At 48.2% G+C, this 17,480-nt stretch overlaps 1 protein-coding gene across 3 annotated transcripts in view; it reads left to right on the top strand.

The window, feature by feature from the left end:
* The first annotated feature begins 5,190 nt into the window (after positions 1-5,190).
* AMPD3 (adenosine monophosphate deaminase 3) overlaps positions 5,191-17,480 on the top strand; it is a 50,778-nt gene continuing 38,488 nt past the window's right edge. Inside the window, exons 1-3 of one of the 3 annotated variants that reach the window (XM_055141491.1) lie at positions 5,373-5,548; positions 11,166-11,327; positions 16,820-17,045. In XM_055141491.1, the coding sequence (XP_054997466.1) occupies positions 11,303-11,327; positions 16,820-17,045 (251 nt within the window). In that variant the 5' untranslated portion in view covers positions 5,373-5,548; positions 11,166-11,302. Of the gene's footprint in view, positions 5,301-5,372; positions 5,549-11,165; positions 11,328-16,819; positions 17,046-17,480 lie in introns of those variants that run through there. The other 2 variants (XM_055141493.1, XM_055141492.1) reach the window with 2 other exon arrangements.

A 17,480-nucleotide genomic window follows, 5' to 3' on the forward strand; every position in this document is an offset into this window, starting at 1 on the left:
GGTGGGGAATCTGTCTAATTACAGAGACTATGTTCCTGTTAACAGAGAGACACGTCCTGGGGAGCAATCTCCTTGGCCACCAAGAACATTTGGCATCATAGAGCACAGAACCCAGGCCCTCCGGCTTTATTCACTAACTCTGAATGGTTGAGAGTCTCTAAGCCCAAGACTCCCCAGTCACCTCAGGACTCAACACCAGTTCCACTTCTGTCCTGGGCGTGGTGCCCAGAGCACCTTCCCCTACTTCCTCTCACAATAGTTCCATTTACAATCCTGCCTGCATTAGATTCCTGATTGAGCTCTCATTCTCATGCATTCTCCCAAGTACTCACGTTTGATTTTCTTCTTTCTAAAATCTATTTTATAGGAACATTTCCAAAGAATCCCCTAAGTCCACCTGTCCAGTTCTGTCTTGCTGACTATACGGGACTAAATTCTGGGGAAATAAACCTAACCTTACACTGGAGGGAGATGCAAGTCTGAGGAGGTTGTTTTTCCATTATGCCAGAGCATTAGGGTGAGTCCAGCCCTTCCACACCTGGACTCGGGAAGCATGGTCTTGGGGACTCTTTTTTCAGCCACCAGGTATTCATGAGGAACGACTTCCACCCCACTATCAGACCATAAACTACAATTTCTGTCTCCTCAGGCTTAGGATTCTTTGGTTTGAAAACTGTTTTTTTTTTTTTTCACAAGCTCCAGTGAAAGCATCCTAAGAAGCAGAGCCCCTCTTACTATGTCCTGGGGGGAGATTTGGCTTCTGCAGCTTAAAAATTATAAAAGGAGACAAAGCAAGTGGGATGTGGAGGTCACCAAGCTCTCCTGAGTGTGTGCACATTGAGGAAGCATAGAGGAAAGCAGGAGTGGGACCACAGACCCCCCACCCACCCCTTCGTAGGCTCCCCCAAATGATAGAACCCTCCAAGTGTGAGTCGGAGTGTCATGGGAGGTCACTCTGGTACCTGCTCTTTTTGAGGTGTCCCAGGCCAACGGGATGGCACATTAGGGAGTTTGGAAGAGAGGGACAGAGGCAGGAGAAGGTAGAGTGGGGGACGGTGTGAAGGTATGGATCTTCAAGTGGTCTTCACCACTGGTGTGTAAAATCATCCACTGAAGTGCAGAAGAAAACAAAGCCTTCTCTCTCTCTTTCTCTATTTGAAAATAAAGAATGAATATTTTTACTGATGAACTGGGCCAATAGTACAGCGGGTAGGGCTTTGCCTTGCATGTGGCCGACCTGGGTTCGATTCCTTTGTCCCTCTTGGAGAGCCCGGCAAGCTACAGAGAGTATCCCGCCCACGAGGCAGAGCCTGGCAAGCTACCCATGGCATATTCAATATGCCAAAACCAGTAACAAGTCTCACAATGGAGATGTTACTGGTGCCCGCTCAATCAAATCGATGAACAAAGGGACAACAGTGCTACATTTTTACTGATATTCCTATATGGATTGACACAGGCACACTTACTTAGGTCCATGCCATGCTTCATAGCAGAGGGTTCCCTAGAGAAGACAAAAGTTTCGACAACACCAGGTAGGAAAGGTAGGAAGATCATAGCACCCTTCACTGTGGCTTTTAAAGAATTGTGAGGTATTATAAGTTATCTGAGTCTAGGCAGTAGAGAAACATATTCTACAACTATCCTTTAAACTAATTCCCACAAAAGAAACAAGTGACTTAAAAGTATTATCTCAAAAAAAGCCCCACAGATTAAAAATAATATGAATTCATAGATTGAAAATATAAATAGTGCAATCAGAAGCAAAGTCAGAGCTACAAATTTTCTATGACTAATGTGAGATCCATTATAATGATAGTCATTTCTGAGATGGGTGTCACCAAGAAAAAGTTCCAGTTTATTAAAAAGGACACAAAGGGGACTGAGGGTTACTTCTGACCCAGACTCTGAGGGACTGGAGTGATGAGATGGAAAAAGAATTTACCAAAGAGCAAGATGTCTACACAAGAGCAAACTATAGTTTATTAGAGGAGACACTAGTCAGAGGGACGTGACAGGGACATCAGAGGGAGTATTTTATCTTTCTTGGGCTCTCACCAAGGAGTCCAGCATACTAAAGATATGATGTAAGGTATGCCTTTATTTTCACTGACATTGGTGTGGATGGATAACTGGAACCCAGAGTGAGCTAGATGGAGAGTGAGTGTTGGCAGGGGTGGAGACTACTGAGCCTCTCTGATCCCAAGATTGAAGGACTACGGGAGTGTAGTGAGTAGGGCAGAGAATACAGAGCATGAGGGGGCACATTTGACTGATTGTTTTCATGAGGACTTTCTTATACAGACTGGGCAAACAGATGGGAATTTTTTCCCACGGGAACCAAGTGAGACCCCTTTAAAGTCTACTTGAAATGTGAATGTACTTAACTAAATGCACAGAAGGGCCTTGGAGTATCAAATAATAGTATAAACAAGACCATCGTGACCAGCAAGACAAGGAAGTCCTATAAAGAAAGAGCAGGAAGACAAACCTTCACATGCTTTCTTCTTCTTTTTGGACAGGGTATAGTTCAAGTTATACAATCATACTTAGTTATGTATTTTGGAAGTGTTATTAAGTGTACTGAACAGAATTAGAAATCTGTTTTTGAATCACATCTTTTACTTACTAGTAATAGACAAAATGTTAGTCACTATCATTGGGAAAAAAGCACTGCACTGTTCTATTAACTACTATGAAAGTAACTGAATTGCTGCAGAGAAAAGATGGCTACACATAAAAATGCACTCAGTCAAAGACACACAGAAGACATTGAAGATTTGAAGGGAAGGTTTTAGAACACATGCTGTGTTGTGGAGATTGGCCAAAAGGGATATAAAGGACTAACACACTTCACCTCAGGGCCTTCAGCCTTTCAATGACAGTGCTCACAGAAGCACTGTGAACTGCTGAAGGAAAGATGCATTTATAATGACTTATTCAGTAAACCAAACTGTGGCATAAGAGTTACAATGTGAAATAGAAAACTGAAGGGTGGACCATAGAGAAACTGTAAATGAAATACATCAATTGCACCATTCACTTACAAATTGCAACAGTAAAGAAGTGGAAGTTAGAACCTTACAAAATACTACAGGGTGTCAATAATAAGATCAAGTTGGAGCGAAAAAATTAAGGCAGGATATTTATAATAATTGGCAATAGATTGTGGAATGTCTGAAAAATGGGCGGGGGGTTCTATGTATTTAGGAGCATCTCCAAGAGGCACTAGGGGATGCTACAAGGGGTTCTTGAGGGACCAGGTGGTTCTGGGGATGTATCTACCATGTCTAAGGTGGGAACTATCTCCTTGGTGTTGAAGATCTTTAATAATAGTCCAATGTTTACTGATAGCTTCCAAGGCAAAGAGTTTTAAGGTGCGGAATTTAAAACTGTTTCTTAGATAAGTACCAAAGTATCTCACCTACATGCCAGATATAAAGAAACAAAGTGAGGGGACAGACAAGACTAAAGAAGAACAAATTGGTGGAGACCACAGAACTGAGGCTATGTCATGAGCACTTTGAAAATGGACACACAGGACTGGTTTCATGAGCATATGATCCTAATGATAAAAAAGAAGCATGGCATTTTGAGTTTCATAGCCCTGGTCTTCATATTTGAGAAATTTACTTTTAAGTCCATATAACAGTCTTCTAAAAAAAAAAGTTTAAAGTGTTAAAAAAACAATTTCCTTGATTACAAATATTTGCACAAAGAATTATGGAAATATCATTGAGGCCACATGAATAAATTGAATGGAATTTCACTTTTGAAAAATTGGTGGATGAAATTGAAAAAGAGGGAAGTATGATTTAATAAGAATCGTGCTACAAAAGTAGAATTATTTTATTTGGGTCTATTTATCTTTGTGAGATCTTTTATTTTTGGATAGTAATGCCCATTAGGACTAAGTATTACCATTAACTGAAGTTGAAAGCATATTTTATACCCTTATAAAATATTAAAACAAGATTTATTAGAGGAATTTTTAATCATGTTGCTCTCAACAAACAGAATTTTGCTCACAACTTTAAAGTGGAAGAAGGCATGTTGCACCATCCATCTAAAATGGAGTAATTAGAAATTGTTTCCTCTTTACCGTGATGTCTTCAGTGTGCTTTATAATACATAATAATGTCAAACCTTGAATTTGCATGACATCTGTAAATAAGTCAATTGTAAATATCAGGCAGAAGAAATAGAGTTGGCGCTTGCTTACTGAGACAAGTATGTGAAAGCACAGGGCATGGTGGGGACATTCAGCCGGTGCTCATAAAGGCATGCCTTTCATTTCAATTTGTGACAAACTTGTGAGAGGAGAGAGGATAGAGAAAGAAGGGGCCAAACACACAAGTGTGGTCCCAGAAAGCAGGGTCCTTAGTAGCATTTCCTGGTACTGGAAGTACAGGTTCTGAGACATTCCTGGAAGAAATTAGTAGTCTGAGTGTCTACCTGGTCATAGGCTTAGGAGCAAGTGGAGAAGACCTTCAGGAAGTTAGAGGTCCCATCTGCAGGGAGATTTCTAGGCTGGTCCTGTGGCTCAAGAGTCACTCATGCTATATATCACACTACAAAGTCAGCAACAAAACAAAATCCAAACTACAACAACCTAATGGAAAAAATGTGCCTGTCAAGGTGGCAGGCGGGGGAGGGGCTAGAGAGAACCTGGGACCCTTGGTGAAGGGAAATTGACAGTGGTGATGGGATTGGTGCTGGTACATTATATGTCTAAAACTTAACTATCAATAACTTTGCAAATCATGGTTCTTTAGTAACATTTTTAAAAAGTCACTAACAGGGAGGAGGTTGTTAAAATCATATTGTAACCTATGTATCTGCCACCACTTAAAAAAAAATCTATTCTGTGGACGAGAACTAAAGAGATGTCATAATAAAGGTATAAAATCACAGACCAAAAACAACCCCCCCCCCAACCTTCTCAAACTAAAAACCCCGAAAAACTGCCACACACACACAACCCCCACCCCAACTACAGGAGCTGGTGGGAGTCCCAGCGAGGGTAAAAATGAGGCTTCGGGGAAGTGCGGGCTGGGATTCCCTCCCCCCAGCGCAAAGCTAGGGCGCTATAGAGCAGGAAGGCTGCAGTCACTAAAGAGTGTGAAGGGGAGAGGGGAGCTGCGGGCACCTCCAGAACCCAGGCGGTCCACGGAGGGAGGCGTGGTCAGAGTTTCCCTGCGAACGGGCCAGTAAGGAGGCTACCAGGAAGCTACCCACTGTGGCCACTACCAGGAGCTTTTGGACTGCGAAGAGAGTGTCCCACCCAGCTGGGGCAGAAGGTTGGAGTGTGTGTGTGTGTGTGTGTGTGTGTGTGTGTGTGTGTGTGCGCTCGCGCGCGCGTGAGTGCCAGTGCGTGTGTGTGTGTGTGTGTGCTCGCGCGCGTGCGTGCGTGCCACTGTGTGTGTGTGTGTGTGTGTGTGTGTGTGTGTGTGTGTGTGTGTGTGTGTTGGGAGGGGCAGCAGGAAGGTGATCTAAGCCCCACGCCTTGGAGAAAATCCAAGCTTGAAAGCCCGTTCAGCTCCAGGGAGTAAGTCACCTTTCGGGGACCGGAACCCCAGACTCTTACTTTGGGGAAAGTGCCGGCTGGGTGGCGGGGGCCGAACCCGGTGGGGAGCGATGGGGGGGAGAACGGGGACCCCGGCAGTGGCGGCGGCGGCGGAGGCGGGGTCGGGAGCCTGCCCGGGGCGTTTCCGGCCGCGGGCCCGCCGCGCCCCCTACTTTCCCCGGCGCAGCGCGGCGCGGGCACCCCGGGGAGCCGTGGGCAGGCCCGGGTAGCCCCGGCGGCGGGCAGGGCCCTAGCTCCTCCGGTGCTTGCAGGTAGGCTGCAAGGTGGGCCGCCCATACTAAGAGGCAGCGCCCCGACCTCGGGCGGGGCCACTCCCGCTGGAGGTTCCGCAGAGCTGAGTCCTTGCAACGCTCCGTTCCTGCACCTGCTAAAGGCCGCCCCGGCAGCAGCCCTCCCCCCCCCCGCCCCCCGCCCCACCACTACCACCGACCGGACCCCGCAGCGCGCCGGGCTACGCTGCTGACCTTGGGGATGAGATCCGCCCACCAAGCGCGGCCCGGGGCGGGGTCCGGGCGCAGCGGCTCCACCTTGGCTCACAGAAGCTGCAGCTCCTGGGCCTTGGGTGCAGCACTGCCATCCCAGAAGCATCCTGCAATTGGCCTGGCCGTGCCTGTCCAGCGGCCTTAGGAGACCCGGCCGCATCCGGCTTTCTGGCGGCCTCTATGGAGATCGCCAGGTTCAGAGAAAAGTAGGGACCCGAGACTTGTTCCACTCAGCCCTAAGGCAGGTTTCCACGGACCTGAGAACCGACCCGATGAGATGTCAAAGGCAGAGGGCGGGCGGATGACTAGGATGACAGCGATGGGGTCGTTTGAGGCTTCATCCTTAACTCTCTGACTCCCTGCCAAAAAGAGGAACACTGCGGTCTCTTTTCTGCCCTTGAACTTACTGGTTGCTGCTTTGCCAGAAGAGCTGCTGGTGGCTCCTGCCTGCTGGCAGAAGCCTGGGGGGAGTTTTGAGAGGCCCTGGTACAGGAGACACTTGATAATTAGAGTGTCTCTTCCCCAAACTGCGAAATCCTTGTGTGCAGCTGAAACTGAATGATGACATAATCACAGAAGAGCTTGCTGAAGCCTTAAGAAGAACTGTAGCATCGCCCCGAGCTTTGTTGGCTTCTAAGGGTGTGGTGACCAATATCTGGCCATCCTTAGGCTGAAGAGAGCTGGCAGCCATCCTCATTGGGGACATTCCTCCCGGGGCAGTAAGCAGGAGTGCTGAGTGGTTGTGGCACCAGAGCCCCTGTCAGCTGTCACCTCCTGGAGTGTTAACAGCAAGCCTGGACTAGATGACCTGGTCTCCCTGCTCTTGCTGCAGCCCCGCAAGCCAGCCAGTCTGTTCTGAGAATCCTGGGGCTTGATGGGAGACTCTTGGACTCTCAGCCCTACCCTCAACCTAACCTCAGCTTTCTGAGGTCCTGGGTGAGGGGTGAGTAGCTCTCAGCTAGGTGAAGGAGGATTTTGAAAGACGTGGCCTATTGGTCCCCCTGTTGTCATTGTAGTAGGTGAATCATTCTTCAGGTGGCCTTAATATCAAACCCAGATCTTGACAATATCTTGAATATATAAAATGTAGTCTGAGGGTGAAGCAGGGAGATATCTTTTATCCCCGAAAGACACACATTGGCCTTCCTGGTCTTTCCCCACCAGGATATTTGTCTCTTAATTTTCCTGTGCTGGCTGCAATCAAGGCCATGGCTTTGGGCTTTCATATGTCAGGGGCCCAAGATGATGCGCTCATAGTTGGAGCTGGCCATATACAGTCAGCAAAAATTAACATTCATATGTGAGAAGATTGCTTCTCCTTCTGGATTCACATTTACACAAGTTTTCTCCTCCGTTTACTCCTTTTACTCAAACAGGAGTTTGGGAGAGTGCCTGTCCAGAATAATGCTTAGTAAATAATGTTCCAGTGAAAAGCTTTGGTGCTAGATGAAATATGTTCAGGGGCTGGAACAATAGAACAGTGGGTAGGGCGTTTGCCTTGTACACGGCCTACCCAGGTTTGACTCGCAGCATTCCATATGGTCTCCTGAGCACTGTCAGGAGTGCAGAAACAGGAGAAACCCCTGTGCACTGCCGGGTGTGACCCAAAAAGAAAAACAAAAGGAAATATCATGTTCATTTCTCTAGTTTAACTCTTGTATTTACCAGCATGACTATGAAAATGACAAGGATGGCAGTAGATCATGCTTATAAAGCACCATAATATATGTGTATAATATTCCATAGTATATGTACCATGTACCATATATGAGTCTAAGCACTTAATATATACTAATTTATTTATTGTCATGCAATCTACAAAGTGGGTATTGTTATTATCCCATAAATTATAGGGAATACATGGAGTGAGAGAAGTCTAGTGACTTGTCCAAAGTCATGCAACTTATTGTATGTTATGCCAGGGATTGAGTCCAGGGCCTCACACATGCAAGGCCTGTGCTCTATCACCAAGTCATACTCCAAGCCCCTGAATTCAGAGTCTTAATCATATCCTACACTAATTTCCTCTAGCTATAGGTAAATTCATCTACTGAGTTCAATCATTCATATGTTATTTTATGTATTTAATTTTTAATAACTATTTATTGGGGCTTCAGACATGGAGATTCCATAGGGAGTGAGATGGATAAGTCTGTGAAGGAGTTGATATTCAGGAGGTGAAATCTTTCTCTTCCAGCTCCCCTCTGAGCCATACAGGCCTTAGAAATGAGAATGAACCCAGCTAGGCAAGGCCACAGCATCGTTTTGGGCAAGGGGAGAGCAGTATCTTCTTTTGCCGAGGAATTTTCCCTGCCTTTGGAAAGCAGGCACTTGTTTTGTTTATAAGAGGCACTTCTGTGACCAATTGGACTGCAATCCAGTCTTCTGGGCGGCAGCTGCAGGCTCTGGGCCTGGATATCCTAACTTGTTACTGTTCCACAAAAGGGAAATGGGGTTTTGTACAAAGAATCTCATGAGAAGTGACACTTTGAGCTTAAGGTGGAATCACATGGTCCTGAAGTGCGCTCAGCTGTCACGATTTCCTCCTCAATGCCCTGGTTCCAGAAGTTCCTCCGTCCCTTTGGCTCTAGTAGGACCCTTGACCACAGTTCTAATATATGTCATTTCTTCTCCTTCTCTTCCTTCTCTTCTCCTCTTCCTCTTCTACCACTTCCCCCTCTTCCTCCTCCTCCTTCTGGTGGGGAGAGCCTTCCAAGCTGTGCTCCAAAAGGCTGGTGGGCTGGGGGACACTACTTGACTGACTGGGTCGGTGTTCAGTGCTAGGGCTTGAGGGTACAGAGTTGCTCAGGCCCTATGATGAGGGAAACTGTCAGGACCACACATGGTGATGCTCAGGGGACCAGGCAGTGCTGGGGATTGATCCAGTTTGCTGCATATGCAGAGCAGTTGCTGTGCCACCTCAGTGAGACTGTTGCCGTCTCTGACCAGGCCTGATGGAGTGGCTCTCCACCCCATAGCGAGGCCCCAGGAAAGTGTCTCTCTCTAGGGTGGAGAATGAAGGCTCAAAGTCGAAGGCATTTTCCAAAGCCAGTGCCACAGGATATTAATAGGTGTTTTTTCCCTGTGGTGGCAGTGGTGGGAGGGTCAGATATCTGTGCTGGGTTAAACAGTTGAGCAGCTTTATTTCTGCAGAACTTCAAATGTGTTGGAATCTGCTGGTGGGAATTCTGCATGAATCCTCATAGGAGCAAAGAGTATGTGCTATTTCCCAGGCCTCTGACCTTTCCTGTTCCACAGACTGTGCTTTAGGACATGCTTGCTAGACTATTGATATTCTGGTTACACGTACAATGTGAAGTTCCCTGGAGTTGTGCTCCAGTAGCTTTGCAGATGTATGGGCTAGGGTGCTCCCCTTGCCACGCCCACTCCATCAGCCCACCTCCCTTCCCCCAACCCACCTACAGAAGAACTCCTCCCCCCTTCTGAGGATGGGAGTTGTTTTCTTTCTGTGCTTTTTTTTTTTTTTTTTGGTTTTTGGGTCACACCCAGCAATGCTCAGGGGTTACTCCTGGCTCATGCACTCAGGAATTACTCCTGGTGGTGCTCAGGGGACCATATGGGATGCTGGGATTTGAACCTGGGTCGGCCGCGTGCAAGGCAAATGCCCTACCCACTGTGCTATCACTCCAGCCCCTCTTTCTGTGCTTTAAGTCTGTTTAATTATTCAGTGAATAAACAGTACCCTCTTTATCGGTGCTTGTAGCCTGCGGGTAGCACATTTGGTGAGACAGCTGTGAGAACAGGCTGGACAGACACTTGGGGTAGCACAGTGACAGCATGGGAGGGTGTGCCAACCTGGATCCAGGAATTCCTGTGTGTGCTCAGGAAGGTGCAACCTCACAGTTGGCATGACTCAGGCCCAGGCTTGAACTCGCCTCCCAATCAACAACTGACTCACCGGTTCTGGAATCTCCCCCCAGGATTCCAGAAGCATCACAGAGATTGCCTTTTTGCTGGAGGTTTTCCCCAGACCCCCTACTGTTTTACTAAGTCTGGAAAGACTGGTAAGACCGGTGTCTGCCTGAGCTTTTCCACAGGCATACGGTCCCGGTCCGCTTCATCTTACAGTGCAGCTGAAGGATGGAAGTTGGCACCCATGATGCTGTTTTTCTTCACCCCACTTGCCATTGGAAGACTGCTTCTGGGGGTCACTCAAGGGAGCGCCACTCCCCTGTCCCTCCCCACGGCCTCAGGGAGAGCAGCAGCTGCTGCTGGTAACAAAGAGACAGTCTCAGCCTCAGACCTGGGGACCCTAGTGTGAGCCAGCGCAGCCCTGGAAGGGAGTAAGAAGCGGGGTGCCCGGGTGGGTTCTGGAGCGTCAGGGGGACAAACTGCTCACTTTCTCCCCTCCTCCCGTCCTTCTCCTTTCCTTCTCCCTCATTCCCCTCCTTCTCCCACCCTCCCCTTCCTTCTCCCTTCCCTCCTCCCTCTCTCTCTCTTTCGCCCCATACACTGGTAGAATTCCTCCAGCAGCTGCCCAGTCACTTGTGCTGTAAGCAGGGAAGAAAGGAATGGGACCCCCCAGTTTTCCACCTTTGCCTGTTCCTGGGAAAGAGGGAGCCGCTCGGGGTCTTCCTGTTTGGGAGGCGGAGGAGGGGGCAGGAGCTTCGAAAGGCAACTGAGCCCAGAGCGCCCCCTGTAAATCCTGAGATGCCCTCAGGAGGGTTGGCCTGGGGGACCCGTGGAGGGGGACAGGCTGTGCCCTAGATGAATCCCCTTATGAGAGGAACCAGGGGGCCAGGCCAAGCCTGAAGTGGGGGTTCAGAGCGGAAGCAGACCAGGTGATGGTATCGCACTTCATGGCTCGGCTTTCCGGAGGAGCCTGGACGTTGGCGGGAGGGTGTGGCTTATCTGCGGCTGGCGGGAGCTGCCAGCGCTGTGCCTGCTCTGGGGCAGCTGCAGCTTGAGTTTCTCACTCTGGAGAGGGCTGTGACCAGGCCAGGACTCTGCATTCAGGAGACAGCAGCCATTTTGCCGTGGATAACTGGCATAACCTGGGACTCTTGGAAATTTTCCACTTACATTTCATATTCACGGAACAATTTCCAGCCCGGACTTTTCCTGCTCTTGCTCAGGGCTGCTCACAGCTATGCAAAGCAGAGACCTCCCACCCCAGCTGGGAGCTGCAGACAGGACTCAGCCAGCCCTTCCACACTGACTCAGCGTGGCCTCCTGGGGGAGCACAGCCGCCCCCCACAGCCCCCGAGTAGCCATGGAGACTCCACCGTCGGGCTCAGGTGGGTGACTCCCCCCGGGTGGGTTCTGAGGATGGGATTCTGGTTAGAGCAAGCAGGAACGGGCATTATTTGCATCAGGAAGGAATTTCAGAGGTCCCATACCTCTGTTCCTGAGGGACTGTGGGTGGGGTGAGGTGTGGAGGGGGCTGTAAAACGTCACTGGTGGAACTTGGTTTTGTTGCCTGCTTTTGTGTCTTAGCTTTCTGACTTTGGGATGCTTCTTCATGTCCACGGGAGGGTGTTGAGTGGGACAATGAGATAAGCTGTATCGCTAGCTGTGCAGTAGCCTTCACTAAGCCTCCTGAGCCCGCTGGCTTCTGATGCTGAACAGTTTAATGTCAGGCTTGAACCGGAGCTGAAGGGCTGCCGGGCCACTGAGCCTGGGGATTTCCTCCATGTGCTCGGCCTGGCAGGGCTCAGTCCCAGAGCAGAGATGATACCCAGCGGCAGGGTGGGCAGGTGGGAGCTGTACTGTGAGGCTGTCCTGAAGGCCTATGGCTCCAGAGACTCCTCCCCACAAGCAGACCAGCACCCCAAGAGGATCCCACTGACATTGGGGTGTGCCGTAGGAAGGCAAAGAGTAAAGTCCTCGCCAATTACTTAAGATATTGAGAGTAATTTGGTAGGAGATTCATATGGTTTTGTGGTTTTTAACCAAAAAGCATTCAAGGGCTGGGACTGTGGTTCAGCAATAGAGCTCTTGTGTGTATGTGTGAAGCCCTGGGTTCAAGTCTTGGAACCTGTGCACACAACAGCACACACACACACCACATTCTCTCTCTCCCTCTCTCTCTCTCTTTCTCTCTCTCTATCTCTCTCTCTCACACACAACATACACTCATGATTTAAAGTAGAATTTTCTTTTTTGCTTTATTATATATATTTTTACTTTTTTATTGAATTACTGTGAGAAAAACCCTTACAGAGCTGTTCATGATTAGATTTCAGTCATACAGTATTCCCATCTCTCCATCAGTGTACATTTCCTAACACCAGTGTCCCTATGTTCCCTCCCATCACCCCCCACCCCCTGCCTGCCTCTATGGCACGCTCTCTCTCTCTCTCTCTCTCTCTCTCTCTCTCTCTCTCTGTCTCTCTTTCTCTCTCTCACACACACACACAAACACACTCATGATGTAAAGAAGAAAAGGATTTTCATGGGAACTGTGCCTTGTCAATCTAGGGGAAGATGCTATTGAAGCAGTAGCCCCTTAGTTACTATAGAATTTGCTCAACCAGCAACAGGTAGCAATTTTTCATGATGCATTTTGGAGAAGACTGATTTTAGGTTCATAATTTAAGTGAAAAAAAAATAAAGCTCTTTTGATAGAAAGATGCATTCCAAAAGCTGTTTAATTGGCTTGAGCAAGTTAAATGGAAAAAGCTGGCTGGATCTGGCCTAAATGTGTTCAGACATAGAGGAGCCCCCTGCCAGCCCCACCCCTATTTGAGGAGACCTGTGGGTTGTGGCTGGGTCAGGTCTGTGGGGGGAAGTAACAGGTGGGGGCAGGAAGAAGGTGGGTAGCTCCATGCAGGGATGGGTCATCTCCCTTTGGGTCTCTCAGTAATGTGGGTTCTGTGGGAGAGTGCCCTCATCGCCAAAACCTAGGCTGCAAAAGTTTGATTTTCCCACTCTTTTTCTCAACTCTTAAGTTCTTTGGTTTTCTTTCACTCTGCTTTGTACTTTTTAGAATGAGATCACAGCAGCATGAATGGTCAAAACCAGCTATTGCCTCACACAGGCCATGCCATCATGTAAGCCTGTGTTTCTCTTGCATCCCTGGCGCATAAGAGGATGCAGTTTCTATCACAGCATCACAGTCTTACAGATGAACTTTTTATTAAGTATTATTTCATAGGGCTGGAGCAATAGCACAGCGGTTGGGCTTTCGCCTTTCACGCGGCCGACCCGAGTTTGATTCCTCCGCCCCTCTCGGAGAGCCTGGCAAGCTACCGAGAGTATCAAGCCCGCGCGGCAGAGCCTGGCAAGCTACCTGTGCATATTGGATATGCCAAAAACAGTAACAATAGGTCTCTCAATGAAAGACGTTACTGGTGCCCACTTGAACAAATCGATGAGCAACGGGATTATTTCATAAAATTGGAGATAGTGCCATAGGCATGGCTCTTGTCTTACATGTGGTTGGCTCTGATTTGGTCTCTGGCACCACATATGGTCCCCTGAGCACTTCCAGGAGGAACACTTGAGCACAGAGCCTGGAGAAAGCTCTGAGCACTACTAAGTGTGGCCCCCAAACAAAAAAGATTATTATTATTATTATTATTACTATTACTACTACTTTGATGTGGGCTGCATTGTGTTTGGCTTTTGAGGTACACTGGGTGGTGCTTAGGTACGACTTCTTACTCTGTGCTCAGGGGTTGATCCTGGTGATGCTTGCAGGATCATGTGGTGTAGGGGATTGAGCTATGTGGTGCTTGGTCACATGCAAGGCAAGTGCTTTAAACCCTTGGACTATCTCTTGGCCCTTGTTTTGGGCGACTCAGAGAACCATGTGGTGTTGGGGATAGATCCAAGCCCCCTGACACAAAACATGAGCTTCAGCCTCTGAGCCATCTCCCTGGCCAGATCATTTGTTTGTTTGTTTGTTTTTTGTTTTTATCTTGATTGCATTGTCCTGATAACTTTGACCTTGTTTTCTTAAACTTTTTTAAAGTGATATGCTCTCTGGCCGGATTTTTTTTTTTTTTGGTATCTTGATTGCATTGTCCAGATAACTTTGATCTTGTTTACTTAATTTTTTTAAAATGCGATATGCTCTAATTTGGATGTTTTGAAACTATTTCTATGAAAACACCTTGTGCTTCAGATCTTTTTTTAGAAGTAATTTCTAGAAGTAAGCTTCTTCTATCCAATGCCTTAATACAGGTACTTTGTGGCACTGCTGTCTACCTGGGACCAGTAGGCGTCTCTGCTGCACTTGACCATGGCCTCAGAGGATTAGAGACCCAGTTGGTTCTTGCTTTATCAGCTCTTCCTGGGTTTAGTTTTTTGTCTCTCTCTTATATTTCTTTCCCCTGTCACCTTCTTCTCTAAGCCTGTGCTCTGATGGGTTCCAGCTTCCTCTTCTCTCTGCTTTCATGACGTGGAAACCTCCACTGCTCTGTTCTTTTTCTTCTTTACAGATGACAGGCTGTCTTGGTGCCTGCTGCACATCTGCAGGCTGAGACACTCTCCTTACCCATTTCCTCCCACTCAAGCCCTGGAGGGCAAGAGAGGCCCAGGGGACGCCTGGCCCTGGGCGTGGAGGGAGGGAGGAAATTGGCTTCATAGTCATGGGGCCCACAGACATACTTTGCCCGTTACCAGCCTGCTGCCCTCCTTCCTGTTTGTACTATGAATTAGATGCACGTGCTGCAGAGACCGGAGAAGCAAGCGTCCCTCTGACTCTACAAGCCTCTTTGGTACATAAAATTATGGCACTTAGAACTGACAGGGCCTTAGAGACTACTTAGTCTAGTCCCTGTAACTCACAGATGAGAATATCGTGAGGCGCAGAGAAGGACAGGGCCTTCCTCCCTGTAATTGCTTCCTCTCCCTGCAAGAAAGCACGTGGGAAAAATCTTACCTGTCCTCCCCCACCAAACTGACAAAGTCACATCTGTCTTTAAGCCTTCCTTAAACCATAGTCACAGGTGGACAGGAAACACCTCTCCTAGGAACATTACCTGGCACAGGTGGCTTGTTGAAAATGATGCAGTATTCACCTCTTCTCTAGTGGGATGCAGGGGACCAAGAGGACACCTGCTGAACAAATAGACAAAGGGAAGTTGCACAGCCTAGTAGCTGAGAGTACAAACCTGGAAACCAGGTGCCAGAGTTCCACTCCCTGAGCAGAGGCTCACCAAAGAAAGGGGTGGGAAGGCAAAAGGCAGATGCCTGGATGTTCGTCGACTTGCTAGAAGTGTGACCCTGGGCAAGTTGGTTCTCTGTTTCTTCCTTTTCTCACCTGGAAAATGAGAATAATGTGATTATCTGAGCCAACAAGTGAAAAGCACTTGGCTGTGTGTACTTAGTAAGTGTGTGCTATAAAAGTGTTGAAAGAAAGACAAGTGAGGAACCAAACAGGTGATTTAGGCAGCTCCAGAGAGCAGAGAACCAGGATGCAGAGATGCCAAGAGGATATATTCTGAGGAAATGAGTTTTCAGCTGGTTTAGGAAGGCAAAATGTTTCTCTGTGCCAAACCTTTTTCATTTTAATGGGGGAGGGAGCACACCTGACTGTGCTCAGGGCTTACTCCTGGATCATTCCTGGGAGTGCTCAGGTGACTACATGTGAAATACATGTGAGGCAAGTAAGCAAGCATCTTTTTAAAATTATTTTTTATTTTTTGTTTTTTGGGTCACACCCAGGGATGCACTCCTGGCTCTGTAGTCAGGAATTACTCCTGGCGGTGCTCAGGGGACCATATGGGATGCTGGAAATCAAACCCGGGTCGGTCGCGTGCAAGGCAAACGCCCTACCTGCTGTGCCTTCGCTCCAGCCCCAAGCAAGCATCTTATCTCCTGCACTGTCTCTCTAGGCCCATGTCCCCAAACCTGTATTTGATTTGCTCCAGAGATTTTGGGAGAAGGTTATGGCTAATTCTTGTCAGTAAAAATCCTCTTTTCCAGATTTTGGCTCTTGTGCTGCGATGAGCACTGGGGTCCTCTAATGTGAGGTTCAAGGAAACCTAGTAAGGAATAGTAAGTGGCTAAAGGTAACAGAACCTGAGGACTATTCTGTAGAACTGAACTTGCGGTGCAGGTGAAGGGGCCTAGATAATAGTGGAAGGAAGTGGACAGTTGGTGGAGGGTGTGGGGTTGAAATATTATATACATAAAATCCTAACATTAACAATAACATTATTTGTTGCACAGTGACTAAATTAACATTTAAAAACATGCTTTAAAATAATATTTAAAGTTCTTTTTTACATTTATGTAATGTAGGTTGTGGCTTTCTTCAGGGTTCAGCTCTCATGGGAACTTCCGTTAATCGTTAATCATTAAGCCCGTCCTTTGGGCTTTGAGCTTCCTCTCTGGGGAGTGAGGGTGAGGTTTGCTCTTCCTTGCGCCCAGAAAGGCCTCGGCACATTTGGGAGGTGGCAGTGTTGCTGGAACATATCCTCTCCCTTCCTCTTCACAGAAGCAACGTGAGGAAGGACAGGGTGGCCAGGACACCCCGAGTCTGGGCAGATGGAGGCACCCTGGGCCAGAGAGTGGATCTTTCACTCTGTACATTTGCTTTCTCATGAAATGTGAGCGGCCCTTTTCTCGTCCGCTTACTTACTTACTGAGCTGATTTTAAGAATCAGCATGCTGGCCTCGCTCTGGCGAGTTCCTGAGGAGACAGCTGATTGTGAGAATGGTGTGTGTGGGGGGTGGGGGGCAAGAGGAGGGTGGTGTTGACCCTACTTCAGCTCTTCTCCCCACACTAGTCACTCAGGCCGTTCACCGCTGAGACTGATCCCTGTTCTCTCTCTGCTAGCCGAGATGCCACGTCAGTTCCCCAAGCTGAACATCTCAGAAGTGGATGAACAAGTCCGGCTCCTGGCTGAGAAGGTATTTGCTAAAGTACTTCGAGAAGAGGACAGCAAAGATGCGCTCTCACTCTTCACTGTCCCCGAGGACTGCCCCATCGGCCAGAAGGAGGCCAAGGAGAGGGAGCTGCAGAAGGAGCTGGCAGAGCAGAAGTCGCTGGAGACCGCCAAAAGGTTTGTCCCCAGGACTCAGCTCTTGTTATAGCAGGATGGGGACCCAGCAGGCAGCACGTCCCTCTCTCTTCATGGGAAGTGGCCTGATCCTGTGAGTTGGGAGGGGTTTTTAATCATGATCACTCAATTCATCACATACTCATTGAAGGGTCCTCCAGGGCTTTTGGTTGAAAAGATCACAATGACTTGTCACTGTTGCTTGCTTAGTAATAGGTCATGGGGTGGAGTGGGAAGGAAGGTCTGCCTCCCAGCACACTGCATGTGCCTCACCTTCAAGCAGAGTGGAACTCCGAGCCCTCTCTGAGACCTGATCAGTCACATGGTCCATCCAAGGGTGCCTCCTTATTTTCAGGGGTGAACCCTTCTCTTTCTTGGTAGGATGGACTTTCAGTATTTGCTTTGGGACTGTTGTCCAGGAACAGAGCTCTACCGGGC

This window comes from Sorex araneus, chromosome 6, assembly GCF_027595985.1.
Source record: "Sorex araneus isolate mSorAra2 chromosome 6, mSorAra2.pri, whole genome shotgun sequence".
Taxonomy (NCBI): domain Eukaryota; kingdom Metazoa; phylum Chordata; class Mammalia; order Eulipotyphla; family Soricidae; genus Sorex; species Sorex araneus.